The sequence below is a fragment of the Channa argus genome, chromosome 10 (assembly GCF_033026475.1).
Source record: "Channa argus isolate prfri chromosome 10, Channa argus male v1.0, whole genome shotgun sequence".
In the NCBI taxonomy this organism is placed as follows: domain Eukaryota; kingdom Metazoa; phylum Chordata; class Actinopteri; order Anabantiformes; family Channidae; genus Channa; species Channa argus.
Window position 1 is genome coordinate 8772035 of NC_090206.1, and position 27996 is coordinate 8800030.

The 27996-nt window shown below is 38.5% G+C and overlaps 3 protein-coding genes across 4 annotated transcripts; 2 read left to right on the top strand and 1 right to left on the bottom strand.

Annotated features, from left to right (window-relative positions):
* Positions 1 to 441: 441 nt before the first annotated feature.
* itk (IL2 inducible T cell kinase) lies at positions 442 to 8231 on the bottom strand. Its single transcript, XM_067517782.1, has 17 exons — positions 7949 to 8231; positions 7675 to 7779; positions 7476 to 7557; positions 7240 to 7365; positions 6958 to 6995; positions 6406 to 6557; positions 6217 to 6282; positions 6068 to 6122; positions 5533 to 5612; positions 5284 to 5426; positions 5047 to 5121; positions 3389 to 3557; positions 3084 to 3300; positions 2922 to 2986; positions 2632 to 2750; positions 1671 to 1828; positions 442 to 1561 (listed from the first exon to the last, which is right to left on the bottom strand). The coding sequence occupies exons 1-17, from the start codon at positions 8084 to 8086 to the stop codon at positions 1496 to 1498; spliced, it is 1854 nt and encodes a 617-aa protein (XP_067373883.1). The 5' UTR covers positions 8087 to 8231; the 3' UTR covers positions 442 to 1495.
* A 1723-nt stretch (positions 8232 to 9954) lies between these two features.
* On the top strand, positions 9955 to 12109 carry med7 (mediator complex subunit 7). The gene is made up of 2 exons (XM_067517785.1): positions 9955 to 10108; positions 10838 to 12109. Exon 2 carries the CDS (start codon positions 10847 to 10849, stop codon positions 11609 to 11611), a length of 765 nt encoding a protein of 254 aa, XP_067373886.1. The 5' UTR covers positions 9955 to 10108; positions 10838 to 10846; the 3' UTR covers positions 11612 to 12109.
* A 1363-nt stretch (positions 12110 to 13472) lies between these two features.
* Positions 13473 to 23510, top strand: lonrf4 (LON peptidase N-terminal domain and ring finger 4). Of its 2 annotated transcripts, none has more exons than XM_067517784.1 (12): positions 13473 to 13593; positions 15752 to 15870; positions 16362 to 16484; positions 17811 to 17999; positions 18083 to 18209; positions 18326 to 18401; positions 18614 to 18728; positions 19227 to 19348; positions 19442 to 19600; positions 20116 to 20278; positions 20384 to 20533; positions 20964 to 23510. In XM_067517784.1, exons 1-12 carry the CDS (start codon positions 13578 to 13580, stop codon positions 21111 to 21113), a joined length of 1509 nt encoding a protein of 502 aa, XP_067373885.1. In that variant the 5' UTR covers positions 13473 to 13577; the 3' UTR covers positions 21114 to 23510. The 2 variants fall into 2 exon arrangements, with proteins under 2 accessions (XP_067373885.1, XP_067373884.1); XM_067517783.1 differs by having other exon boundaries at positions 13476 to 14316.
* The last annotated feature ends 4486 nt before the right edge of the window (positions 23511 to 27996 follow it).

The following is a 27996-nucleotide window of genomic DNA, read 5'->3' on the forward strand; positions in this document are numbered from 1 at the left end:
GTACATAAATGCCAGTAAATTTCCTTTTGACTTCTCTATGTCAAAGTATCTCTCTACATCTAGCTGAAAAATGCCTCCAGATGACAGCAACTGGAGGAACCTTCAGTTTAAATTATGTTATCTTGTTGTGTTGAAATCATGGTCCGCCTGCTTTTCCAGAGCTCCCCCAGATGACATAATTTGAACTTCGAAATACAAAAAAAAAACTCTGCCGTGTGATGTCATCTGGAGGAGTTTTTAGCTAGAAACAGAGAAATATTTTAATATAGTGAAGTCCGGGGGAAGTTTATAAGCATTAATGTACATTTACATTAAACTAAAGCCATAGAAAGCAATTTGAAAATTGGTGAAGTCAGCCTTTAAACAACAGTACAGTCTCACCTGTTTAATGTTCAGAAATTATATAGAAAAATTAAAACCTGGAGTAAGCTTACCATAAGACAAGTTATAGCCAATTTTATTTACAGCACATTTCCTGCCAAGAGGTGACGCAAAGAGCTTCAGTGTATACATGCACAAAGAAAATAAAAAGAGAATAATAAGCAAAGACAAATAATAAGAAACAAACAAGCCAATGTACCAAGAACAGATATGCATATTTTAACAGCAGTCTTCTTTGGGAAAGACTATGAACCCTTTTTTTTTTCTTTTTTTTTTGGCCTATCCCGTGAGTTCAGGGTCTCCACAGCGGATCATGGTCCGGATCATGTTGTTTTGGCACAGTTTTTACACTGGATGCCCTTCCTTACGCAACCCTCCACAGTTTCTACCGGGCTTGGACCGGCACTGCAAAGCTGGGGAGGAGAATGGGCTGTTAGGGGTCAGTGTCTTGCTATATGACACTTTGACATATAGCCAGGGCTGGGGATTAAACCACTGACCCTGTGGTCCGTGGACGACTGCCTTTACCAACTGAGCTACAGCCGCCCCTACTATGAACCCTACCCTGCTGTAAGTAATGGGACCACCTTGTATGGAAGCCGATGTCATTGGTGAGTGTGTGGGTGGGTTTGTAAAGCGCTTTAGATAAAAGTGATGGGTTCAGCCATAATCAGCTATGCAGGTATAAACTGTAGATCAAGCCGTACAATATTACAGAGCATTTAATTCAAAGCAATGACAAACATACAGATATTTAGTTTTAGTAGTCAACATTGTCTCAGGCCTGAGCTCCTCACACATCCTCCTTCCACATTTAAGCTGCAGAAGCTAAGGACAACTTCAATTCTCAGAACGAAGTATTCCAGTACCCACCAAACTGAGGTCTGCAGGTCAGGATATCTGCTATGTATCTGCCTAAATGGACTGCATGAGACTTCGGAAGAACTCTTTACAGAGATGTGAAACAGATAAAGTGCAAACTCCAAGGATTTAAAAATGGTCTTGTGATATCATGATAATAGGCACCTTCTCAGAAACGTGAAAAACATTTCAATCAATAAATAAAATAAATAAAGCAGTTTTTACAATTATCTGCCTCGAATGGGACATCAGTTTACAGGTCTGAGAGGTAGCCCAGTTCATGTAAGATGAGAGCAAATGATGGACGGTCTTCTGGTTTCTGGGAATGAGAACATCTCATCATTACAAAATACTTTCCTGTGTGCCTGTTTTAAGATTCAGCAGTTCAAACAGAAATATGTTAAACTGTAAAATGTTAAACTCTGTACCTCCTTCCAGCACCATTCCATGAGTTTGTGGATGGCGTCTGGTGCCATGCGTGGCTTCAGAAGCCTCAGGCCCGCATTCAGTGACTCCACCACCTCAGCGTTGGAGAGGTTCTCATAGGGAAGACGGCCCTCATTGTACACCTCCCACATAAGTACACCTGAGCAGGGGTCAACAGGAAAATGGAAAATTAACCAAAATCCAAACCAAATCCGTTCATGTGGCTCTGGTTATGAACGTGTATGTCTGCATGGTCATTTCATGTTTAGAGTATTTTAATTTTAATAATGCTTTCAGCAGCAACATGGATCCTTTTAACAATAAAGTTACCATATTTAACCATATTAACTTGCAGCGTATGAAAAACATGAAAATCCTCCATAGTATTTTAAAAACAGATTTTACATTAAAGAAATATTATTAATATCCACAAATTTTTATAATGTGGGTGTCTCATGCTATTATTTATAATCATATATTTTGTACTTAGTACAGACCTGATCCTTTTTAATTAGAATTAATAGACATTGTAATTAGCAGTAATTGGTTACCATATGACACTGCATCCAGAAAATACTAGGAAGTTACAACTTCTGAAAACAGAGTATTGGTCAGAGAAAATATCAATGCCAAATTAATATTTTTCAATATACTTATATATTCTTGGGCCTTTCCGTAGTTTAACTCTTTTGCTTTTCCACCTTAAAAATAGATACTGTTATGGCAACTGTATAAACAAATACATAAAGCAATTAAATTCTAAAGCCCCCTGTGAGAAGTTGCTGCATATCAGAACTTAGAAAAAAAATGTCTTAAAATTTCTTCTATAACTGTGGTCCCTACAACATAACATTGAACTTCATCCTTTACCTCTCAGTGGACATGGAAGTGGGCTTCCCTAAGCTATAAAAGGTACAGACGTATAAACAAAAAGCACAGAGGGATACAGACGGACTAACACACCGAATGACCAGACGTCGGATTTGCTGCTGAACTTGCAATATCTGATGACCTCTGGGGCTGACCACTTGACAGGGAACTTGGAGCACTGGGAGCTTGTGTACTGATCATCTAGAACAAATCTACAGCACAGACAGTGGACCATCACACAGTGGGACATGTAGATTGGCACACAACTGACTTTTAACTGTTGCAAAAACACAACAGTGCGATTTGAAATTTTTGATTCACAATATGATGGGCATATTCAAATCTTTGCCTAAGAATATTTAAACTTCTTGTTAAGAAGGTACCTGGTCATGCCAAAATCAGATACTTTCACCTCATTGTTCTGTGAAACAAGGCAGTTCCTGGCAGCCTGCAGAATAAAAGATGAAGAAAGGAAAGATTGACTTCTTTGAACAGTGAACATGCAAAAGCGGTTTATATAAAAATATTGATTTGGGTTGGATTACTAGATCTCTGTGGATGAAGTTGGAGCTCTCCAGGTAAGCCATTCCATCGCTGACATCCAGACACATCTTCAACATCACGTCCTGAGACAAACACCCTTTCTTGGCTCGCAGGTAATCTGACAGACAACCATTTTCCATGAACTCAAACACCAGGCACATGGGAGAGCGTTGGGTGCACACACCATGGAGCTTGACCAGCTTACAGTGAGATAGTCTCCTGTGAAAACACAAACACACACACACAGATAGTCAGTTAGTCAGTTGTTCTTTGAGCAGCAGGAACCATCATCATGTATAACACTTACATCATGACTCTTGCCTCTTCTTTAAATTCCTCATCTGACATGCACTCTTCTCTTATCATCTTCACTGCCACCTTCATGTCCTTCCACCTGCCCTCAAGGACGAGCCCAAACTGACCACAGCCTAACTCCTCACCCAAGGTCAGCTCTTCAGGGTCCACTTCCCAATGATCTGTTGATGGGTGAAGGACAAACAACAGCAGTTAAGTGAAAGTATAATAACCACAAAGGCAGGTCGTATTAGAGAATGTCCAGGCTTAGGCTTCGTACGATTTTTACACTTCAGCAACAACCTCACTTCAAATCAAAAAATAATGAGAGACTTCATTGAAAACCACTAGAGGTCACAAAAAACAAAATGTTCAGAGTGTTTTGAGCTCCACTTCACTTAGCTCAGCCATTTAATGGGCTGTTTCTGGACATCTTGTTGTCATAGGTGAAACCTCCTCTTGATTTATTTTGTAATACTTAAAATAAATGTAACTTTATTCAGCTTACAGTATTTTTACTGATGTCAATATCATCTGTCAATTATTATCTTTTCTTATAAACATTACAGTTATAAATGAACTGATCACATGTCATTCATATACAGTATATGTGGAGTTATTAGTAACCCAATTATTTATATTTCAGTATGATGCTAACGTTACCAGGTTTTCCCTTAAGTCTTTGATGCCTCTGCATCATACAATGCAATACTAGGTACCTATGGTGACTACTAGGTCACATGGTGGTACTAGGTGAAACAGAAATAACGCTTAAACAATTAAAACATTTCTAAATTGGTAATAAAATTAAAATTATAAAATTAAATAAAATGAAACTAAAACTAAAATAAAATGAAAATGAATATGTTTTTTTTTTCAAAGCAAACTAAAATAAAATAAATAAACAAATGGAATAAGAATAAGTCGAAGTGGGAAAAAAATTTACAAAAAAGCTAAAACTATTGTATAACAGCACTGACATCACAGGGCTTTACCTATGTATGTCCTGATGACATTTGAAATAATATAATTAATTAGATAATTAATTATATTAATTAGATAAGTTAGGTAATTAATTCGACCATTACTGTGTACAGGAATGTGCTTTTTCTTGTCGATGATGAAATGATGAAATGATGATGATGGCACTATGAATCTTAACTGGCAAAAAGGTCTGAATGATATAAATATATATATGTATATATATATACATATATATATATACACACACAGACTAATTAGGCTCAGGCTGAACAAACAAGCTAAGAGCAGCACCTTAGAGGTGTGTTTCTACTAATTCTCAGTGTAACCAGCCATCACTTTGTTTGGTGCTGTTACATTATATTGAGCATTATGTTAATGTCATGGCAACCTAGGTTTTCTTTTGTTATATCTGTAGTCTAATGTTTGCATAGAAGACACTCATATGGGATTATTATATACCAGTGTGAGGTCAGCAAAGTGGAAATTCAGAAATGCCTGCTTGTATTCTGTTCCCAGGTGTTTACAGGGCTTTAAAAAAATATGAGGCCTGACTTTTAAAGGTATTTCTTCCTCCTATTCTGGCACCTCTTCAGCTGGTGGCCTATGCCAAAATAAAGAAAACAAAAAAGCAAACAAAGAAACAAAACAAAACAAAACAAAAAAAAACAAAGCAGTTCATCCTCAAACCTTTTCCGGGTTCCAAAATGTTCTGGAAGCTGCTTCCGTCTTTAGAGATAGGGTGTCTAAGACGAGTTATCAGGCCTGCCAAGCAAACAGATACATGTAAACTTACATGTAATGTAACTAACACTAACCAGTCAGAGCAGCACATTCTCTTCCGCATTGTCTCAATAAAATACAAAGCATGTTTTATTCTCATAACCTTTTGGGTTTTGTTATTAATGTTGTTGCCAATACACCTACCAGCAGCATTGTGTTGGTGGTAAAGTATGAGCTCAGGAATGGTGCTGAACAGGTACTTTTCTGCCAGGTAAAAGAGGGCGTCTTCTGTTTCTGTCTGTCTTATCTGGTAATGTTTCACTCTTGGATTCTTCTCCCCATTAGATCTATTGGTAATGAACACATGCTTTTATGTAAACAAATGGCGTACATGTCCAAAGTGAGCACTGAACTGTGAAATGTTCCCAGTATAAAAGGAAAATGTAAAATCACCCTGGTGCTTTGGTGAAGACTGACACAGTGTAGACCCCAGGCTGCCTTGAATCACGCACCATGAATGAACCTTCTTTTCCCTAAAGAGTTAAGCAGCGAAATGGCATAAAATCATCACACATTTGTTAAACATATACAGTACATTGCTGTTTTAATGTGCAGCTGATACCAGTGTAACACTCATTTTTAGTAACAGAGAACAAATGATGGCTGTTCAAGCCCCCCTGTTTATAAAATGGAGCAAAGTAGTTCAAAGCAGGAAATTCAGCTTTGGAGGAAATCTTGTGGTTGTGAAACATTGTTCGAGTCCTATGTCACGTCAGATTCTAGCTTTGCAGGTGTGTTTGCATAAATTTTGCAAATGCAACAGAGTTGTAGGTGGCACAGTCACAGCAAAACTGTACTGCGTCATCCTGCTAATTATAATAAGGATAAATTTTGGAGCAGGGTCTGTGTGTCAAAGCACAATTGGAATTAAAAAACGGAAAATAAATTGAATAATTACTGGGTGCTTAAATGTCGACATTATTTTTACCTCTTTCATTAACAAATCCTCTGCTTCCCCTCTGGTTATGTTTTTGTTGTACCATCTGTGAGATGACATATTAAATAACAATGAAATTCTACAGATTTTTCAAATAACCACATGTTAACAATTAGAAAAATAAATTAATTTAAACTCACTCAAATCGTTCAAAGTTTTTGCCAGATTTTTCAGCTACGTATATACTGGGCACAAAGCCTGCGTTCCTGGGAAACGATCAGAAAAAATAAACATAAATGGACATTTTTATATATACAACTCATCCTGCAATGAAATAAAGTGCTATAGTTTCGGGGTAACCGAGGAAATAAAGAATGTATGCATCTTACCCCTGGTCATCCTGTACAGTCCACCAGTCAGGATGGGAGCTTGTAATTAGGATATACTGATGGTCTTTCTGAAGCGGTAAGTCGTTGTCTCCCTGCGGTACATAGTCTTTAAGAGCAATGACCAACCTCTGCCCTGCACCATTCTGTTCTATCTGCCAGAGATAAAAGGAAGAAAACTGGTTTGTTTGAGGCATTACATAACTAGAAATAACACATAAAAGCCGCCAGAAAAAATAAACAAAATATTATTTGGTTTATTTTCTTTTAGCAATTTAAGATAGCAAACCAGGCTGCAAAGGCTTAAAATAATCTGTGCTCAGACTGCAGGTACATTTGGAAGAATAAAAAATACTAATATTAATATAAATACATTAAATCCAATGCACACACTTACAGCCAAACAAGCAAAAACTATATTAAATTATTATTATTAATTAATTAATTATCAACATTTATTCATGTTATTTTTTTTAATTCCCTGCAAGGGTGTCCACTACTACATAAACAATTTTTTAATAGTAATTTTTGCTTTTCCCTGTCCGCTAAAAGTACCTCTGAATCCGGGAGTTGAGGGAGTGGCTTTTTAGAAGCTGTGGAGAAATCAAGAATGTAAAATACGAAATTGAAGGATACAAATACAAAGAAACAAAATTGTGATTGTTATCAAGATCAATATCGTGATTTGCCCTATTCCCATGTTCAGAGAGCGTAGGAAAATTGTGTTAAACATTTTCACTGAATCACTGAATTTGTTATTTTACTTGAGGCTACGTCAAATACACAAATCAGGGAAAGGCTATTAATTAAAATAAATATGAATGATAGGATACAAACCATAACCCACTGGGTTGTATACATGGCAACCTGCCGCAAGTTTCTCTGTTTGTTGGCAACATCTCCACTTTCCATCAATCCAGAAGTTTGGGTGGTATTTTGTAACTAATTTGTTAGTCTTTGTCTCTGTATCAGACAAAATTAAAGTAAAAAGATTTGAAATATCAAATAACTATCATGTATCATAAAAAGGTCACACGTTTCTTGTTGCACTGCAGTGTTCTGATGCTGCTTACCTTCTTTGAGAGCTCTGACCCATCTCTGGCGGCAATCATTATCTGGTGCAAAAATGTAGAGGTAATGGTTGTCATGAAAAATCTGTGGAGACATTTTAGAATGTGCAAGTTTCGTGCTTTGGTTATTACATTACTGAATCATCCCACTAATAACTGTGTTTTTTAAAGTCTGTTTTCCTTGAGCAGCAGTGAATCTCACCTGAAAAGGGTACTTATAGTCACATGGTATTGGCACATCACTGCACACAATCTCCACACACTTAATTCTGGACAGCTCGATGCAACCCTTAACCATGGGCTTTTTCTGAAAAACAGGATCTTTAAATTATATTATCTTTACACAATGTGGATCTGTTTTACACTGCTGTATTATTAGCTCCCAGGAGGCTACGGTTTCAGACCAAACCTTGTGAATAGCTTTTTAATTGCAAATAAAAAACACAAGCATGCTCACTGAATATGTACACACTTACCCCTGGACGGCGTTCTGAATACTTCAGTTCTTGGGTGTCCAAAACAAAAAATCTCTCCTTGTAGTTACAAGGTGATGTTCTTTTCTTTTGTTGAGATTTTTTGATCATAGTTCCCTTCAAAATTACCCTGGGGAACATGGTGATAGCTACGAACAACAGTGAAACACAATGGAAGGTTTTGACTTACAGAGAGAAACTGATTACCTCAGTAATATGACAGAAAAAAAAGAAAAAAAACTGGATGATAACTTGATAGAAGCTGTGGAGCTTCCGGCATAGCGTTGTTGCACTCGCTAAACCACATCCTTACGACAAAAAATGGGGTTGAGCAAGCAAGCATGCACACATGCCCACACATGCGCACACACAGAGACTCATACACACACAGACACACACACACTGTACAGACGGTACACATCACTTTCTCTGAATGTGTTGCAATAAGGCAGACTGTAAAGTGTGCACTAGTAGGAGGATGACTCTTTAATCTCAATACCCTTGAACATTTTCCACCAAAATATGGACCTTGAAGTAATCTAAAAATTGAACAAGGGCTTCAACTTAACAAGAAATTATAATGTCAAACCAAACGTTACTGTCATTTACGAAATACATCAAACTCATTTCAAAACAAATTCACTTAATTATACGCTTGTTGTCTATTAAAACTGAATTGACAGGCATTTCGAATATTGTTTGTTATAGTTTTGCCTCTAGATTTGTATGATTTGCCTTGTTGTTTATTTGATCATTCCTGCAACTATTTCTGTCTCTGCGTATTAAATTTCCCATTGCCCTATAAAGACAGATTCTGTTCTCGTACCTATAAGCAACAGTGGAGTTGGGCTTCAATAATCAGGAAGGCAAAGTGTGATTAAAAAGCTTTAAAACTTGTTCAGAAATACCAATTTAAGTGATGAATTCAAAACTGAAACAATAATATACTACTAATACTACAATACTCCCAAAACTATATTTATTGGATGCTTTAGCACCACCATCAGGAAAATTGTTCCCAGAGGTTTATTTGCAAAAATTAAAGTTAAATGAGACTGTACTCCTCCCTGTTTCCGGTGAATTTTTCTTTTGACATTACTACTACAGTAATGATTTTAAGAAATTAGTACAAAACCCATGCTTTCTAAATAAATTACAAAATCAACTTTAGGATGTTTTATGAGACAGTCATTTTGCTTTTGTCCAATATAAGTATGATCTATGCATACGCATATGTGTACAATATTACATGTAATATTCTACGAGATCAATTGAAATATAATACAGAATAGTGTCATCTATGTAAATGTAAATTATTAGAACGTATATCAATCAAAGCGCATTTTTTTAAATAACACTTTTAATGGCCATTAGACTGAGGTGTCTAATAAAATCCTCTAAGCTTGTTCTAGATGTTGGTAAAAATGGAAAGCTATCATATGTGGCTATTCAAAAAAGAAAATACATTTTAAAAGGTAAAGATGAGTTCTTCAGTTTTTATTTTAGGATATCAAACCTTCTCCGTTTTGCGTAACTGTGCATTAATATTTTTCCAATGTCTACACAATGTTGTGCAGTGGCTTGCTGCTTTTTTGTTTTTGTTTTTTTTTCTTTTTTCCTATGTTTTTACTGCTGCTTATATATTGCCATCATCTCTAGAGAAAAACATTTTAAAATGACTTAATATGTTTACTATAGAGTATTGTTTATTATACAGCAAGGGTCTTCTACGTAGCATAAAGGTGCTGTGTTATAATAGAAACAAGTGTTGGAGGTGGCTTGGTGTATAAAATGTTTTGTGATGGCCAAGCTACAAATTATGGTGTACATTACCTTTTTGTGTTGTATCACTAAATGCTAATTTGTCTAAGGATTTAAGATACGTTTTAATCAATAATGTCATAAACAAACCATTAAGAATACTTTCCAGAAATTACGACCAATCAACGTGAGGGTGTCCATCGGATATTGACCAATCTGTACAAGGTAAAAAAACGTCACCAGCACAATTTAGCCAATGGAAGACGTACGGAAACGATCGTTTATGTCGATGCATGTAAGAAGGAGCTAAGCTAGCCATGAGCTAACCGCTCGATTATTGTTTATACCTTTGACATTACATATCTAGGATTTCAGTCCAGCAACTGGATAGGGATTGAAGAGGTTTGTAGAACCATATATAATCATCTACTTGTGCTAAGAGGTACTTTGAGATAAGATGTACCGACGTAACGCGACGTAAAGTAGATAGTTAGCACAGGTTAGCAGCAACCCAGCAGTAGCCATGTAAGCTAGCTAGTTAGCTTTAGCCACGTTTATCTTGAAAGCACCGAAAACCTAAGATTCTACAGTGTTAATAAAGGTTTTAGATTGCAGACGACACCATCAGCTAATTAACTGTGAGGCAGGCGGTTGCTAAATAAAACCAGTGTCATTACTTGCACTTAGCCTTTACCCGTACATGTTTATATGGGAAACATCGTGTGCTTCCTGTGAAACGCATTAGCAGCCAGTTGTCGCCGTTTATCATCCACAAAAACACAAGACACAGATCTACAGATAGAAACTAAGTACTTTTAATGTTTTTATGCACAAAACCTTACCCTACAAAAAACTCTTAGAAATGGATCAGGTTATTACAAATTAAAATTCTCAGGTGTATATGGAGTTGATAGTAGTAGGTAGGCGTAGCAGAGAACAGTTACCGTTGTAAGTAATATTAACATCTTTGTAAAGGATTCTGAGATGTAATTGTGTTACTATTTGTTAACATACAATTGCTAACTTTAACTGTATAACTACTAACTATTCAGTATTGAAAAAAAGAAACGGAGCATATTATTTGTTTTGCACAGCTGTTAAGTAAAACAAAACTTTTTATTACTGTTTCAGGTCAGCAACATGGGTGAACCACAGCAGGTTAGTGCCCTTCCTCCTCCGCCTATGCAGTACATTAAAGAGTACACAGATGAAAATATTCGCAAGGGCCTGGCTCCTAAGCCCCCTCCACTCATCAGAGACAGTTACATGATGTTTGGCAACCAGTTCCAGTGTGATGACCTCATCATTCGACCTCTGGAGAGCCAAGGCATTGAGAGGCTCCATCCTATGCAGTTTGACCACAAACGGGAGCTTAAGAAGCTCAACATGTCTATACTCGTCAACTTCCTAGACCTGTTGGACATCCTTATCAAAAGCCCCGGCAGTATAAAGCGGGAGGAAAAGTTGGAGGACTTAAAACTTCTGTTTGTTCATATGCACCATCTGATAAACGAGTACAGGCCACACCAAGCCAGGGAGACCCTGAGGGTTATGATGGAGGTGCAGAAAAGACAAAGGCTAGAGACAGCAGAGAGATTCCAAAAACATCTGGAAAGAGTGGTAGAGATGATTCAGGGATGTCTGGCTTCCCTTCCTGATGACTTACCACAGATTGGGGCTCTGGATAGTGCTAGTGATGGGACAAGAAGTGTGTCTGCAGCAGCTATTGTTGGCCCTTCACCTGGGCAGGCTCCAAGACTTAAAACTGAACCCATGGATGTAGAAGAAGCAGGTGCCAGCTGCATGGCAGTAGGTCACCAGGACAAGAGCAGCTCTTCTTCAAAGAGAGACAAAATGTGGGACAAGGATGCTGCTATGTGCAGTATTATTGATGAAATTGCATAAAGTTTATGTGTAAAAATAGTCTTTCCTTTTTGTCCATCTAAATTGTAGTTGTGTTTACTATGCTGTTCCTATTGTAGAAATATGATGGCTTCACTGGGGCTAAAATTAAATCAGCTTTTTTTTAAGATATAATTTTGATATTATCCCTGATTCTTGTGATGGTATTGGAAGAACTTAAGAATTACACTGACTAACAGGTGCTACCTTTCACTTAATAAAATAATAAATAAGTTCCTAATATCTATAGGGGTTCAGTTTTGTCACAATGTTACAATGGAGTTTATTTAAAAACTCAGTGTTTGTAGGGAAACTGCATAAAATCACAAAGAAGGCTATGTTTTCTAAATCATATGCATTGACATTGTCATGCAAGTCTCGCTCTGTGACTTGCACACTGTCCAGCATGAGTGGACATGCAAAGGTCAGTACGTAGGCTATAGACTGTGGATACACAGTCGTAACTTTGATCTTAAGTTTTCATTAAAGCGCTGAACATTTTGTTGTTTTTGCATGGTGTATGTAAGTTTCTTCCAGCTGTGTTTTTTTTCCAGTTATTGCAAGACAAAATCCAACTAGATGTCCAACTTTCACTAGAAGTCAATTCAGTGTATATATAGCACCAATTCACAACAAAGTCATCTCAAGGCACTCTACATAATAAAGTCTATAAAGATATATTGAGAAAACTCAACAAATACACTTATGTGGTACTATAATTTAAAAATGTGAGGGCCAAGTCTAATTATTTGATTTGAAATAATGAACTGATCCTATGGGGAAATTGTTCATGACAGCTGACATTGAAGCCACTGCTACTTGGGATATTTTTTGTCTTGCCCAAGGACACTTCTGCATGTAGCTAGTCGGAACCAGAGATCAAACCAGCAACTCTGTGGCTAACCCCTGGTCTAATGCCACCCCATGTTGCAGTTTCTGCAGTATCTTTGAAAAAACAAAACTTACTTAAGAGCATTTTAAATAGATCTTTACCTAAAATCTAATCAAGTGTTTGTTGAGGAATTATGGAAGACTATGTTACACAAAGCTAATATTTATCCAGAGGGGTTTGTCCTAAGCTGTTATAGTCATGCTAGGTCCTACAGGGCCACATCCATTCTTGTTTTCCAACTATTCCTGCCTTACTACTGATTACCTGGATCAGGTGTGTCAGTCAGCTGTGGAGCTAGTTGGAAAAGGAGCAGGGCTGTGGCTCTGTAGGACGTGAAAAGACTACCACTGCTCCGAGGCATAGAATCTAAGAAATGTTTGTGTGTGGGCCAGCCACAGTCTCCAGCTTCATTTCAGTGATTATCATGAGTGAGATAGAGTTGCCACCTGACTTAACCTGTATAAGACATTTTTATGTACAGAGGTTTTTTCCTTCCACATCTAAAACTCACAGAACTCTTGTCTCATTTTTCTGTCATGAACAACAACAGCAACAACTTAACGCTTGTTATGTAGTTTTGCAACCCCACAAAAACTTGTTAGGCCCTTTAGCATTACATGTGCATCTCCATGTTCCCTCCCTCCTTCTCAGTCCTTTGGAGTGAAAGTGTAGGGACATTATGTATGTCGTATGTGGGTATCGCCTCTCTCCCGTTTATTATCCTGCTTGGATTCACTACAATGTGTAATTTGTGCTCTCTTCAGTTACCATAACTACACAGACAAGACACACGAGGTCTGCAAAATATGTGCCCCCACATGATTTACATGCTTTAACTTAAACAAACATATATAACAAGAACTTTTCGTAGGAAATATGTTATGAAACTGCTCATCCTTGCGTTTCACAACAGAGCGGAAAGCCATTCTTTCGTCCAATCGGATTGCGCGCTGCGTCGTCACGTGGTCTTTATTTATATAACGTAATGGTGTTACACAGTAACCCAGTTTTGAGGCTGTAGATGCGTCGCTACAGGGGTTAAAAGCGGACACAGGTTATCAAACAGAAGGAACATTAATGTGCAAATATTCAGGTAGGGTTGGTGTTGGCGTTGGGAGTTTGGAGCGGTGAGGAAAGCCGGACATGAGGCTTGAAACTGCGCTTTCTATTCAACCTGCTCGAAAGGGGAAGGTGTTATGTGTCCCAAACCCAAGACAAGGCAGTGAATAGATAAGTCCGTTTTATAGGAATGGGGCATTGGTGAGGTGAGCATATGATAGCTCAGGTTAGCATTAGCTTAGCTGTACAGAGAGCTGTTAGATACACTTAGTTTGTCTTATGTGGTTCAGGCAGATGTGATCAAAGAGGGGGCGCATGTACTGTAGCTCTAGCTGTGTTATTTAAATGGTCCATGCAGTGCTACTACACAGAAAAGCATCTGCGGCCGAATTGCTTTGACGAACGAAAGCAGCACTTTCCTCCGTGCCTCATTGTTCTGGTGACATAAGCTCCTCCACCATGGATATGCTGGAGTGTCCGCTCTGTCTCTTCCTGATGTGCGAACCGGTGACCATGTCGTGCGGTCACACCTTCTGCCGAAGGTGTGTGGGGGGCTACCTGCCGACCAAATGCCCAGGGTGCAAGGAGAGGTTCAAACAAAGAGACGTGAAAAACACGAAGAACAACGTTTTGCTCATCAGTGTCGTTGAAAAGTGCTGCCCCGATGAGACAAGACTGAATTGTCACATACAAGAGAAACTCAGAGCCATGGACTTCACTGAAGCTTTACGCATCGTCAGTGAGGGGCTGGACTTAGGTAAGAGACACATGCGAGACGTTGTCCCAGCTGCAGATAAGTATACAGAAGACAGCCTGATTTATACTTAGGCTCAGTGGTGAAAAGATGCCTGCAGGTGCTGCTAGTGTGAGAGCAGACTGCAATTAAAAGTGGATGACAGACCAGTTTGAATGCCCACATTTAGACATTGCAACAGTCCTGGCTCGGGCCCTTTGATGGTGACGGATAGTGCACCATTTTCTGTTTCAGAACACGGCTGATGTGCAAAAGTGAGATGCAGATGCACTGACAAAATGAAGGAAAGTTCGTGGATTGTAGTGACTTCAAAATACTGTGTATTGGGTCAGTCGTTAGTATCAAAATGCCCCTTTTCCCTTTTAGGTTTGACAGCTATGATAGTTGTTGCATGGAAAATAATATCAGTAACTGATGGAGTCAGTTTTTTTTTTACATTTTAGCAATCAGAAGCTGTGTACAGCAAACAGGGTAAAGTGAAGAGGATGTTGCATTATTTTCATAACTTCAAAAATGCATTGGATTCCAAGAAACATGCTTGCAAACAGGTCCTTTCTGCTACCTTATCTGCTCATACATATTCTCTACACTTGACTTTGCTGGTGCAACTGACCTTATTTTCTTCATGCAGTAGGCAAGGAGGTAAATGAGACTTGTGCCCTAGATCAGTATTGGGATTGCAGGAGTGTTTGTGCTACTGTAAATCAGCATTGTGTTGTATTACCAACAGTACATGTTTGACATGTGTTAATCTAATTAAACACAACCACTCCCTTTTTTTTTTAATCTTATTGTGATTTTGTGTACGCAAGTTTTTTCATTATTTTCTCGGTATTATTACAATATGGGTCAGGTTGTCTCTGTATATTGTCCATTTGTGTATTTTACCGTATATTGTATGAGATCTATGTATTGTATAAGATACATAAACATGCCTTGACTAGAGAAACAGGTTTAGGTCATTCTTAGGTAATAGGTAATCTTTGAGCCTTGAATGTACTGTCTCACACATCAGCTTATGGTAGTGGTGTATAAGGACAGAATATTGTTTATTTCTACTACAAAATGTACATGTCACATTGTTTTAACCTTGAATAAATATCAGTTATATATTTACGAAACACCAATAGCAATGTTATAATGTTATGCATTTCATGGGGATCAGTCACATCTTACTGATGCATCTCTTGTAAGGTCATGATCCCTACCAAAAGCAAGCCAGCACATTAGATTTTTGGATGGATTTCCACCTAGTTTGGAGGAAATCCCAACCGCTTATTATAAAAGTTGTCATAAACCTGTCAGTACTTGTTTCTTGTTTGTATGTAGGAAAATATGTTTAAAAAAGTCTCCACTCTAAGGCTTTGCATTATATATTTCTTTTGTCTCTTTTCTCTTCTTTCTTTCCTCACTCTCGCTGCTGTTTTTCCATTCTTAGTCTCAGATGACCAGAGTTTACAGTTGTACAGAGCTGAAGCTAACTGTGGCCTGATGCATTTTACTGAAGCTCTGACAGACCTCGACTACCTCTGCTGCCTTCGTCCCAACTGGACAGAGGTGAGAGACCTTTCCTTCTATTTCTACACAGCATGGAATAATATTTTTGGGCTTACTGTATCTGTGAATAATACCAAATGTAAAGCCGCCCTTTCACGTAATTTCAACTCTGTGCTCACCTTTGCTTTTGTAACGTACTGTAATTGCATGCAATTGCACACAGAAAACAGTGCTGTCTTTTTATTTATATTTTTAGTCTATGTTAGCATGCAAAACTGCTGTTATTGATGTTATGTCATTCAAAAAGTTATGCAAACTGCTACTTCTGTCATTTAATTGCTTAGTGCCAGTGGGTGGCTCACTGCTAATGCAACTACGCCTTCTTTATATAATGCCTAATTTTGTTTTGAGAGAAGGGTTATATCACCTCAGCTGATACATAACAGGCAAACTAATGGGATAAAAAGAAAAGAAAAGCTATACTAATATATTGCAACATAATTTGGATAAACAGGCAGTGATGTTGTTATTGCACTATTCTATATTTGCAGGGCTTCTTTCGTAAAGGGAATGTACTGCAGGAAATGGGTCAGCAGACAGAAGCTCTCATCCAGTTCCATCGTTGCCTGAAACTCCAAGCTGACTTTGCTCCTGCAAGAGGCCAGATCAAGAAGGTTTGTTGTTCATCAGAGGGTAATTTACTTTACATTTAGACAAACACTACAACCAAATCATATCCATTTTAATATCTAAAACTGAAGATTTAAAGTTCGTACAATTATTGAGATCTACATCTCATTTACAAGGGCGACCTGGCCAAGAGGTCCGCAGCACACATCATAATAAATTTATAACATTTTAAAATAGAAAAAATAAATAAAAAACAAAAACGAAGTTTAGGTATTGCATATAATTTAGCATAACAAAGTGCAGTAGATGAGGACAAGGTAACAAATTAAAAACACAAGCCCTGTCTAATGGCCTCTTGTTTGGTGATTAAGAAAGAATGGAAGGCTTCAAGTGAAATGAGTTCTGATATCTTCAGCTCTTCTGTTTGGAGAGTATTACAAGCTGAGGGGGCAGCAAAACTGAATGCCCGGTTTTTTTAGTCTGCACATGAGGAAAAATGAGTTGATAAATATCACACGGAAATAAAGAATAATGGCTTTTAGTTCTTTGTAGAAGAGAGCATAAATATAACAGAACTAAGCCAAGAAGAGCCTTAAAATCAGCATCATCCAGTGAGTATACCTTTGTAGGCTCAAAGAAAGCCACTCAGCTTTGGCAAACAATTCAGTTATACAACCAGTAAAAAACCTCAAGGCACTGTGATAGACAGTATTCAGAAACTTAAGACATTTGGTGGAGGCACTCATGTATAGCACATCGCCATAGCCGAGCAAAGGTGAATAGGTTGCCGTTACATTATGGTACATTATGGCTTTGAATTTGCATTTATAACCAATTTCAGTGTCTACTGTGTCATCAGCATAAACCCAATACATTTGAGGCATTTGAGAGGTTGTCACGCAGAATAATATAAATGGAGAATAAAACGGGTCCTAAGACCGTTGTGTGTGGTTGTTTGCAGAAGTGCAGACTGATAAGTGAAACATTAAAAAGGGTGAAAGATTTATACAGTAGGTCCCATCTTGATTCAAAAGGCCAAAAGCACAACTTAAACCTTATCTATCTTGTACCTTATGCCGATTAAAGTTGGTTTCCAGTGTATGTGGGTACAGTTATGATTTAACAAATAGTTTTTAACATGTTATCCTTTGTAGTTGTATTTGGTTGTAATACATTTTTAAGAAATTACCAGTTAAACAGTATGTAAATTTAACCAATAGCTATATATTTAATTCATTTTAAATTAACATTCATTCAATTTTCTTCCACAATGTCTTCATCTATCTATTCATCTTTTTTCATACAATTTAATGTCAGTACATTTATAGTATTTGACTAATTTATGTCATTAAATCAAATTCAAATGACAGATCCTGGAGGCAGAGGGCATAGCAGTGCCAGAGGAGGTGTCCTCCATCTTACAGTTGGTGTCCGAGTATGTGAAAGAACCCTGCCCCATAACCAGCCTCAGTGGCTTCCAGGTGCCAACTCACCCTGAAGGCCTCATTCGTCCAGGTGGAGATGAAAGGGAGGCTAATGGAAGAAAAGAGCCGTACCAGGTCAGCTGGCTTGGAGGACACACTTTGATGTTTGATGTTAGAGGTGTTTGTATGTAAATATAAAACTGTAAAAATGTGTTTAGGGCTCCAAGGTGAAGCATGATACAGGTACTGAGTGCTGCCTCAGCCTCTGCCAGGCTGTTTCCTTCCTTCCTGCTGCTGAAGAGGACGAAGAGATGATGATGAGAAAGGAAGTTGGGCATGGCAGGGGTATGATGGCAACAGCTTTACATTAATCACATGGTTTGAATAGAATCCGTAATCCTTTTTCTTCTTCAGAACTCTCCCTAAAGCACTAAAGCGTTTTGTCTCCACTTTTCTTTCAGAAGAAATTATTCACCGCAGACAGAAATCTCTGGGTGTTCTCAGTGTGTCAGACTTTGAGTGCCCTCTCTGCATAAGGTCAGTGTCCTGGAGGACTTGCTTGAATCAATAACGCCTTTCTGTCCGTTTGGTGCAGACTCATATATCAGGCTGAGTCTATTCTTGCCCTTCTCTCTGGTTAATGTTTACCACACGCACCGTATGCAGACAGACACTCACAAGACTTTACAAAAAAAACTAAAATCCTTTCTCTCTTTAGCTCTCATTAAGCTTTTCTCTGTTCTCTGAAGGTTGTTTTTTGAGCCAGTCACAACTCCCTGTGGTCACACCTTCTGTAAAAACTGCATAGAGAGGAGTCTGGATCACAACCTCCGCTGTCCACTCTGCAAACAGCCACTACAAGAGGTAACCACCCACCGACACTTTCACACACCTGTTTGAAGCCAAATGGAGACAAAGGCGCTAGATGCTGTTTCTAGCTCATGAGCATCTCCAGTTTAATTATTAGAGCTCTGTTATTGCCACTGCACTGTGGTACAAAATTTAGTTTAAACAATGTGGGACAGATGCCTCCTCGGTTTTTATTTAATTACAATTTGTAAAAGGAATATTCTTCTAATCATAGTATTATTTTTATAGGGAACTTGTGGTTTCTCATTTGTTTCTTTTGCTTGAGATAAAAGTCACACTTGGTGTCAACACTGCATCAGCTACTGTATGTGTTTGAAATTATATGTAACATCTGCAAGTACAAAAAGCAGTGACCTCACTTTAATAAAATACCAAATAAATGAATAAGTATATTTACAAATGCATGGGATGTAGTAGGTCTTTCTGTTGAATTAGTTTTTGAGTATTTACAGTATTGCATACAATCATGCTCTCTCACCTTTTTCTTCCCAGTACTTTAAAACCAGGAAGTACAACCCCACAGTTCTGCTTCAGGACATCACGGCTCGCCTTTTTCCTACACAGTTGGATGAGAGGAAACAGATCCATGAAACTGAGATTGCCGAACTGTCCAAGTAGGCACTTTTCAGTAAAACATACTCTCAGGATTTATTGTAGCAACTCGGCAGACTCGCTCACTGACTTCAATTGTGTCTCTTCCTTTGCAGTCTTACTAAAGACATCCCTATCTTTGTTTGCACGGTGGCCTACCCTGGAGTGCCCTGCCCACTGCACATCTTTGAACCCCGATATCGGCTGATGATGCGGCGCTGCATGGAGACTGGCACCAAGAAGTTTGGCATGTGCAGCTATGAGCATGGCAAAGGGTATTCAAGGCACACAATCATACATAGTCATTATTATATTTTTTTAAACAATGGTAAGACGGCGCTTTTCTGCTGACCCACTATAGCATCAGCACTGACCTACCGCAGCAATGCTTTTCAGAATTATGACAGAAATGAAGAGGAGGTGGAAAAATAGCAGCATGGTCACCAGTCTGCCATGATATCTGGTGTTTATTTTCATCTTCCAAAAAATCGAATTAGTTGCTAGTCCCACAATATTTTGTCCTGGTATTGAATAGCTCAGTCGATTTATTAATTTTGATTTTTGTATTTTGATCTTTTATCAAAATAATGCTAAAATGTTCAAATATGTGTACTATATGTATGTCTACTAAGCTTCTTCCCTTATTTACAGCATTACAGTATATCCCTCACCCCAAAAAATGTTTCATTACAACCTAGGGGATGTTTTCCCCCTTAAACTTCAATATAAACAGGAATGACAAGACTTTTTGGACAGTTTAACAAAAAATGTCTTGTCTTATGCGTTGCAGGTTTGCAGACCATGGTTGCATGCTGGAGATTCTTGGCCTGGAGCTGCTGCCTGATGGACGGTCCTATGTGGACACTGTGGGTGGAAACAGATTCAAGGTTCTAAAGAGAGGTCAGAGAGACGGGTACCACACTGCAGATATAGAATATCTGGAGGACTTCAAGGTCAGGATCTCTGTAGTCTCAAACTTCAATGCTGAAGGAAAACCAGATAAAAATATTGAAACCTTTCTCTTTCCTCTGTCTGCATTCTCTCTCTTTCTCTTGCAGGTTGATGGTAGTGAGTTGGAGGTTTTGCAACATCTCCATGACAGTGTGTATCAGCAAGCTGAGGACTGGTACCAGCGTCTTGGCAGCCACATCCGGGAGCAGATCAACAGACAATACGGGACCATGCCAGATAAGGAAAATGACATTCAGGTTGGGGTCTCAAAGTACCTGTGTATGCATAGCGCTAATCCGTGATCAGAACAAGTCATTTATCTGTGTCCAGGACAGTGTGTGGACACTGTGGACAGTATGTGTGCAGACATTTCCAAATCATACTACTCTCAGAACTCCATCATAGCCAGTAGTAGCATTCGCTTTGCCAAGAACAAAAACAGACATTAGGATCATTTGCAGACTGAGTTTCAGTGGAATGGTTGGAAGCTAAGAAAACACTATTTATGTTATAACTGTAAAGTCAAGTAATTTTGTAATAAAAGGCGCCAGTGGTACTACATGGTATGTTTTTATTTTTGATCTTGAATTTAGAAAGAACTAAAACATGACTAAGAACAGAGACATGTATATTTATTGAATAGAAACACATCACTGTCTGAAAAAGGTCTCTTTAATTTTCCTCCAGGCCTCATCGAATGGTCCAGCCTGGTGCTGGTGGCTGCTGTCTGTTCTCCAGCTGGACCCTGCCTATCAAACCACTGTGTTGTCCCTGACCTCACTCAAAGACCGCCTGGGACACCTCCGCCTCGTCCTTGAATACTTCTCTCAGAGCTAGACCCCACAGCGCTGTCGTACTGTGACCACAGCTAGATGAGAGATGTGTGAGTGTTGCACTCACAACCGGAGGAACTTGTTAAAGTCACAACCTAATAGTAACTCATGTTGTCATTTCTGTTCATAACAGAAAAAAATGCTATGAAGCAGTGCAGGTTTTGGCAGTTTTGGTTTGCATATGGTTTATTTTTGCATCATATTGTTCCTTTGGAATTAATATTTTTAGAATAGTTTCTGCATTCACACTGTACTTGATGTACCAAGAAGAACTGCAGGGTTGACCAAAGATGCTTCTTATTTAGATTCATTAAGAGTCAAATATTTGTACCTGAGGAAAAGCTAGATCAGCTCATTTTCTAAATAATCTTGCTTAAAAATCAACACTAGGTGTCACTGCTTTTCACCAATTCTGAACATAAAGAAGAGGCAGCAAAATCAGCTAAACTGTGGGAGTGTACTGTGCTGTAATGGGTTGCCTATTCAAATCTAGTAGAGTTTGGAGTGGGAATAAACATTAACATACAAGGTTTGTAGACAGATGTTTAGGACTATGCACAGCAGAGAATTAAACAATATCTATTGGATCCTGAATGATTCACGTAGCTGAAGGGGGCACTACTTGTAATGTTTGCATTTAATGGCCTTGGTATCCACAGTCTATGGACATATACGACTTTTATACAACTAAGTACTCTTGAAAGATCCTTGTTTAATATAATTAAATGTTGCTATAATAATTTATAGGATTTTTTTAAAATCATGAAAGTTGCTGGCTCTGAATGCTGTTTGTCATCATCCAGTGGAAATTTAAAAAAAAAAAAAAAAAGGGCATTTGGTCAGTGAATAGGCAGATGAGGTAAACTCGCTTTGTCCAGGTTTGTTTGATCGTATGAACTAGTATGATAATATATGTTGTGGGTCATGTGTGGATGCAGCACTATATGTACTGTAACTACAGTATGTTAGCTGTAAATGCAAAGTCATTTGCTGTCAAACTCATAGCTGGCTTAATTTTATAGAGAACGTCTGGTTCCTGGCACGGTGCCAGCACTAATAACAGTTGCTGTCTGTTCCTCAAGATGCAGGACACAGTTTTGGTAGGGTCTGATTTGGGCCAAGAACCCCTCTGGTGTCTCTGTGTAGGCTGTAGCACCCACCTCTGGCCCCTGCTCTGTCTGTATCTGGCGCCTCTTTCACTGGTCATTGTGCATCTGAGTGCCTGTACTACTCACCCGAACATCTGCAAACCTTAAGCTGCTTTCCCACGTGTAATGCCTGAACCTCCGCAGTGATTACTCAGAGGAACTGCATGTGAGAACTCAACAGTCTGAGTCAGACGGCCTGGAGTTCACCTAGACTCTATCCTACAAGCCCCCCGGTACAAAGTCTGTGTAATGTCACGAGAGCCCATGAGCAAATTCAGCATAAAATTCTTACAAATTACAGTGAGTGAGTGGGTGTTTTAAATGATGTTTTGATCAGATGACTGGTAAGGCTTTTTAATTTTCACTTTTTTTATTAAATTTAAATTTTGTTTGTGTGTGACTGGCATGCTGCCATAGATATTTCTGAAGTGGTAAGTCAAATAGTCATGTTTTTATGTTTATGTCTTCATCATGAACCTCCCTCATGCCTTTCTTTTGGTGCACTGTGAAAAACTGTACCATCTTGTTATTGCCAAAATATCTTAAAATACTTTAACCTGTCAAAATTAGCCCGGCTAACCCATCTAGAGATGCAGCACCGTTTTCTGTGATGCTGTAGATGTAGCTTAGAATAAACAGGAAATAAAGGAGTTATCAGGAGACAGAACATGTACACGTACAAATGTCCCAGTAAAGGACACATTAGTGTACAGATGGATTTTGGGGAACCATTGGCTGTGTGGTTAACAGGTTTATTTAACCGTTGACCTTTAAATAACATGATTGGAGGCAACAGATAGTCTTTTACCATTTGTTAACACAGTCTTGATTCTGATGTTTTTGAATCCATCTTGGAATAACCTCAGAGTAAAAGACTTTACTGTGCCAGTTATCATAATGTCTCCAAAGCTATTGATTGTACTATGGGAAATGCATTACAAAGGCCTGTTTCAACTGCTGCCATACTACAGTGTCATATAAACTCTCTAAAAACAAAAGGGATTGAAATGTGTATGAAACGTTTGGAACGACCAGGCGCACAAACACATGATAGCAATACTAACTAGTTAGATTTTTGCTCCCATACCAGTATTTTTGCTAATAACTTTGTGTGTTTCGTTTTCTCACACTCAGCTGCAGGTTCTCACATGCTTTCTCGTATTTGTAAATTGTGCATATTGCTGAGTGTATTTTTATTTCTTTAAATGCCGCCTTCTCACTGAATAAAATGGTGACGTATGATGATCACTGCATTTGTTCTTTGTGTTGGTTATTTTGATTTAATTAACAATAAAATGCTGTACATATTTGGATAAAGTATACATTTCAAGTCCATATTGTTGATAAAACTATTAACATTTCACAATAACATAACAGAAGCCAAATTGCATTGTGCTGCTGATGCATGCAGATAAAGTTGAGTTTTCAACTCTTGCCCCTAATGTACTAATGTATGCAGGCATGATATCAAAAATGTCCTCCAGTAAAAACAACTTGCACTACAGCCACATGGTCCCTAACACAGAAGACGTAGAATAATGAATGACCCGTTCTTGGCAGCTCGTTGGTCTTACAATTGTGTACTTGGAAAAGGCTGTGAAAAGCGCCATGGTGACATGTTTGTGCTAAGTGCTTTAGCTTTGCAGGAAATGTTGGTTGATGTGGTCTGGTCAGTGGTTTGTGGGCTGTGTGAGCTGCAGACATGCCTGTTATGTTCTGCACAAATCACACACCCCCATGTTCATATATCAACCCCTTGAAACTGAAGCACATTCATTCTGTCATTTCCTCCGCCTTCAAGCTAAGAGCAGTAAATGATCCGAACCTGATTATTTTTGATTTGCTTGCCCAGTGGAAGCATTATTTCTATTTTTTTTCCAATAACATTTTTTTAAATGTTATTAGAAATAAATAATTTCGAAACTAATTCTGTTATCTTCATTGAATGTGCCTGATATGCGTCAGAGTGATTTGAATTTTATGCAATCAATTTTTTTTTGTCAGTAAGCTGATATTACAAGCCAAATAGAAGCGGTGAAATCTATTGCAGTTCACAGCTTGACAGAAATTGGTGGGGAGAATTGGTGCTGGGAGTGAGTCATGACTCACAAACTGATAGAAAAACACTTTTGTATTGAAAACAGTTATAATTACAGAGGACTGTGAAGTGCTGCAGCTGCAGTGGGATGAAAGAAGCCTCAGGTTTGCTCTGGATAGCAGATGAAACAGATAGAATGGGTTTTCCTATTGGGATGATACATTACAATTTACTGCAAAACCTGGTAAAACCACTCAGAAGTTGCACTATGGTAGTAATATAAGTTATATACCTTTTAGCCATAATATCTGTTATGTATATTTTTTATCTTCTGTCAGGGGCTGCATGAATGAAAAATGATCTTTATTATGTGCAGTTATTGAGATTTAAAGCGTTATCACTTTTTATTCAATCCACGCCAATGTGTAAAGTGAGAGGAAGACACCCGAAAGTGTGATCTTCACAGTGACACAAGCATGAAAAACGGGAACAAACCTTCCCAGGGAACCCTACAAAACACATGCTATGAACAAAATGTTCCACGCGGGGGCAGTGTGTGGCTGTGGAAGGATACAAGAGTGTATCAAAGGTGGAATCATTTCTAATAAACAAGAAGAATCTCAGAATAATACAGTTTTTTTGTGTTATACAATAAGAGTCAGAAATAGGGTCAAAAGTGTTACTTTGGCTGGAGGATTCAATCATTGAAACACACGGCAAAAAAAGGAACCTAACTTCATAAAAGAAAAGGAAATGTGTGAGGTCAGGTGATGTGCACTGCTCCATGAACAAGAAAGAAAAAAAAACAACAACAACAACAACAAAAAAACAGTGTGGGAGAATTGAGGCACGTTTCCTGCCAACATCCTCAGCATAGGAAGCAGGCAGATGAAAAGAGGTTTCACTGGCTTCAGTTGGGTTCTGTAATGCAGCTCAGCGTCTACATCAAAGCCCATTACATTTGAAGAATGCCACAGCTTCTCTGTATTAAATTGATCCATCGGCTTGCGCTAACTCCCTGCTTGTGTATGACTGAGTAAGGATGACAGGCGTTTTGTAGGAGTTATCGCAAAGGAGTAACCGGCTGTGGCTGTGTGTGTTTTTGGATGTGTGTGCGTGTGTGTACTTGTATTTTCTGCTGTTAAGAGGAAAGATGAAGTAAATCCTCTACAGACACAGAGGCTAGTTTAGAGTTAGGATTTAGATTTGGGATCAAAATTTGAATTCATGTTGGGTTGAGGGTCAAGGTGAGAAATGCAACAAGATCAGTCCCGAAAAGTGCAATATATTAAAACAAAGAAGTGTGTGCACATGAGTGAATCCTTAATAATTATCCTCCATAATAATGGAACAAGTCCCTAGGGTCTCCACTGAAATGGAGAAGCCTGCTCCCTGTGCAACGTACTGTAGATCAACACAGAGAGAGTCCCAGAGAGCATCAGAGGATAATTGCAGCTCTTTTGTCAGGAACAAAACCCAGCCTGGCAGACCTCAATGTCAAGAGCAAGATTATGAATTAGGAAATTAGCGAACTCAGTCTTTGATGTGAAAAGCGTTGTGTTTACCTTTACACAGCCTGAAAGACAACACACAGAAAGCTAATTCCCAATGATAAGTGTGGAGAATGGAAACAGAGTGAAGGAGAATTTTAGAGTAAAAGCTCAATTTGCCAAATCTTTGTGTATTTTCTGTAGTACTCAATGCCCATCTTCTTTGGTGGGATTAAAGCTTTTTTCCTGTGTGTGTGTGTGTGTGTGTGTGTGTGTGTGTTCTGCAGTGGGTTCAAGGGTTGATAAACCTTGCTTGTTTCTGACTTTGTATAATCCCCCTTGAGTGTCGGTGCCACGATAAACCCACGAGTATGCTCTTGTGTGACAGTGCTTTTCAGAGCCAAGGTAAACATACTGGTGACCTGCCCCCCGTTAGCACGATGGATCATGTCGTGTCAAGACTTTGATAGGAAGAAACACAAGAAGACAAAAGAAAGAGATATGACTTTGTCTAAGAAATGAGAAGTATTGTACAGGATCAGGCAACAGAACTTCTTCTAAAACGTTGACTTTTTCTCTGCAAGAAGAAAAATGATGAGTCCGTCCTTAAATGTCTGATTTGTGAGGTGAACAAATCAATTTTACCTTTCATGTTGTATGATTGACAGTGTTAAATGTCAAACAAGGTAACGCAGCTGTCCCTTTGCCCCCTGTGCACAGTAAATATCTGAGGCAATGCTGGCACAGATTTAGTCCTTTTATATTGTGGTGGTTCCTTGCAGGAACAAATACAAAAATGAATGAAGCAGAGCGGTATTACCTGCTGGCAGATGAAGGACAGGAGAAACAGAGAGCAGGGGATGCACGGCAGGAGATATGATGTCATGCAACTGGCTCACTGATTCACAGAGTCGCCGCCTGCTGAGACACACACCTGGTTATGATGCGGCTTCTTGAATGGTCCTCACACTTGTATAAAGTGCTCTGTGGTGCACGATGTGCCGTTTCTTTGCATTAACGTACCTGAAGGACAGAGAGACGGAGAGAACCAAATTTAATAATGGCAGGTCACATTCAAAGATAATTTGTAACATCCATGTGTGTGTGTGATACTTCAATATGATGGCCAGCTGTGTGTGTGTGTGTGTATAGATCTAACAGGTTTCTGAGTGACCAAAAAATTGGCACCAGTTTTGGCTTCATCCACAATAGTTAAATTTAGCACCACCTTCATTTACCAGCAACTATTAAACAATGTCGTTTGACTAATTTAATGCTATCATTTTTATTGATTTGTGATTTCTTTCTTTCCATTTTTTCCTCTGTGACAAGGGTTTGAGTCAGTTTGAAATTCTAACAGAGAAGTTAATGGCCAACAATAGCAACACTTCATATGTCAGGTTAACTTTTGAAGAATTGTGCATAATATGATGCACAAACTGTCTAGAGGATAATCATATATTATTATAAGATTTTATTTGTTTGTTTGTTTTTAAGCACACACTTTATACAAAAACAGAAAATAAAGGAGGTAAAAGAAAACCGATGTTTCCATCCCTGTGTTTTCCAAAAGATTTGATCTGAAACAGTTGGTACTTGTGTGCATTTAAACCGTTACAGCAGAGAGTGCAGCAAGGTGATGTAGGTGAAATAGTACCAGTCAAACTCATGGCGTGACAACACATTAAAAACACGATTGGTTTATTGTTACAGTCCTGTTATTCCTCAGTGGCGCAACAGCACATGTTTCATGACACATGATTTAAACTTTCAAGCTAGAAGATTGTCACTAAACTAAGCTAGCAAGCTAAAGGGGTTTAAGCAAAGTGTGGTCAGAAAAATGACTCCAAATGCTCGACGATGTTTCTTTGTGTCTGAATATATAATTTCAGATTTTGATTTTCTATCCCTCGTGTCTTCTAAAGCCGTTCGGCCAGCCAGTCGGCACAGAACACGTCAGACCTGGCTGTAAAAGTCTGGCACATTGTCGAGATGGCGAATGATTGAAATTTCTGCTTCAAAAGGTTTGTCGGGACGCTTTGGGCTATATGCACATGGAAAGAGAAGTTTTGAATAACAACCATCTGAATAATGAAAAACTGTGTGAGATCACATCTACAACAAGTTCCAAGACAACAGAGAGAATCATGAGCTGAATAGAAATGATGAAAGAATAAAATAATCAGTTGGGGGAAAGTAAGATGATGCAGA

Coding starts and splice junctions, on each gene's coding strand:
- itk (XM_067517782.1), bottom strand. CDS start 8,086: ATGTTCCCCAGGGTAATTTTGAAGGGAACTATGATCAAAAAATCTCAA. Junction 6,283..6,405: donor ACTGTACAGGATGACCAGGG/GTAAGATGCATA, acceptor ATCGTTTCCCAG/GAACGCAGGCTTTGTGCCCA. Junction 3,301..3,388: donor GAAGAGGCAAGAGTCATGAT/GTAAGTGTTATA, acceptor GTGTTTTCACAG/GAGACTATCTCACTGTAAGC.
- med7 (XM_067517785.1), top strand. CDS start 10,847: ATGGGTGAACCACAGCAGGTTAGTGCCCTTCCTCCTCCGCCTATGCAG.
- lonrf4 (XM_067517783.1), top strand. CDS start 14,019: ATGGATATGCTGGAGTGTCCGCTCTGTCTCTTCCTGATGTGCGAACCG. Junction 18,402..18,613: donor GAGTGCCCTCTCTGCATAAG/GTCAGTGTCCTG, acceptor TGTTCTCTGAAG/GTTGTTTTTTGAGCCAGTCA. Junction 19,601..20,115: donor AGCTATGAGCATGGCAAAGG/GTATTCAAGGCA, acceptor TATGCGTTGCAG/GTTTGCAGACCATGGTTGCA.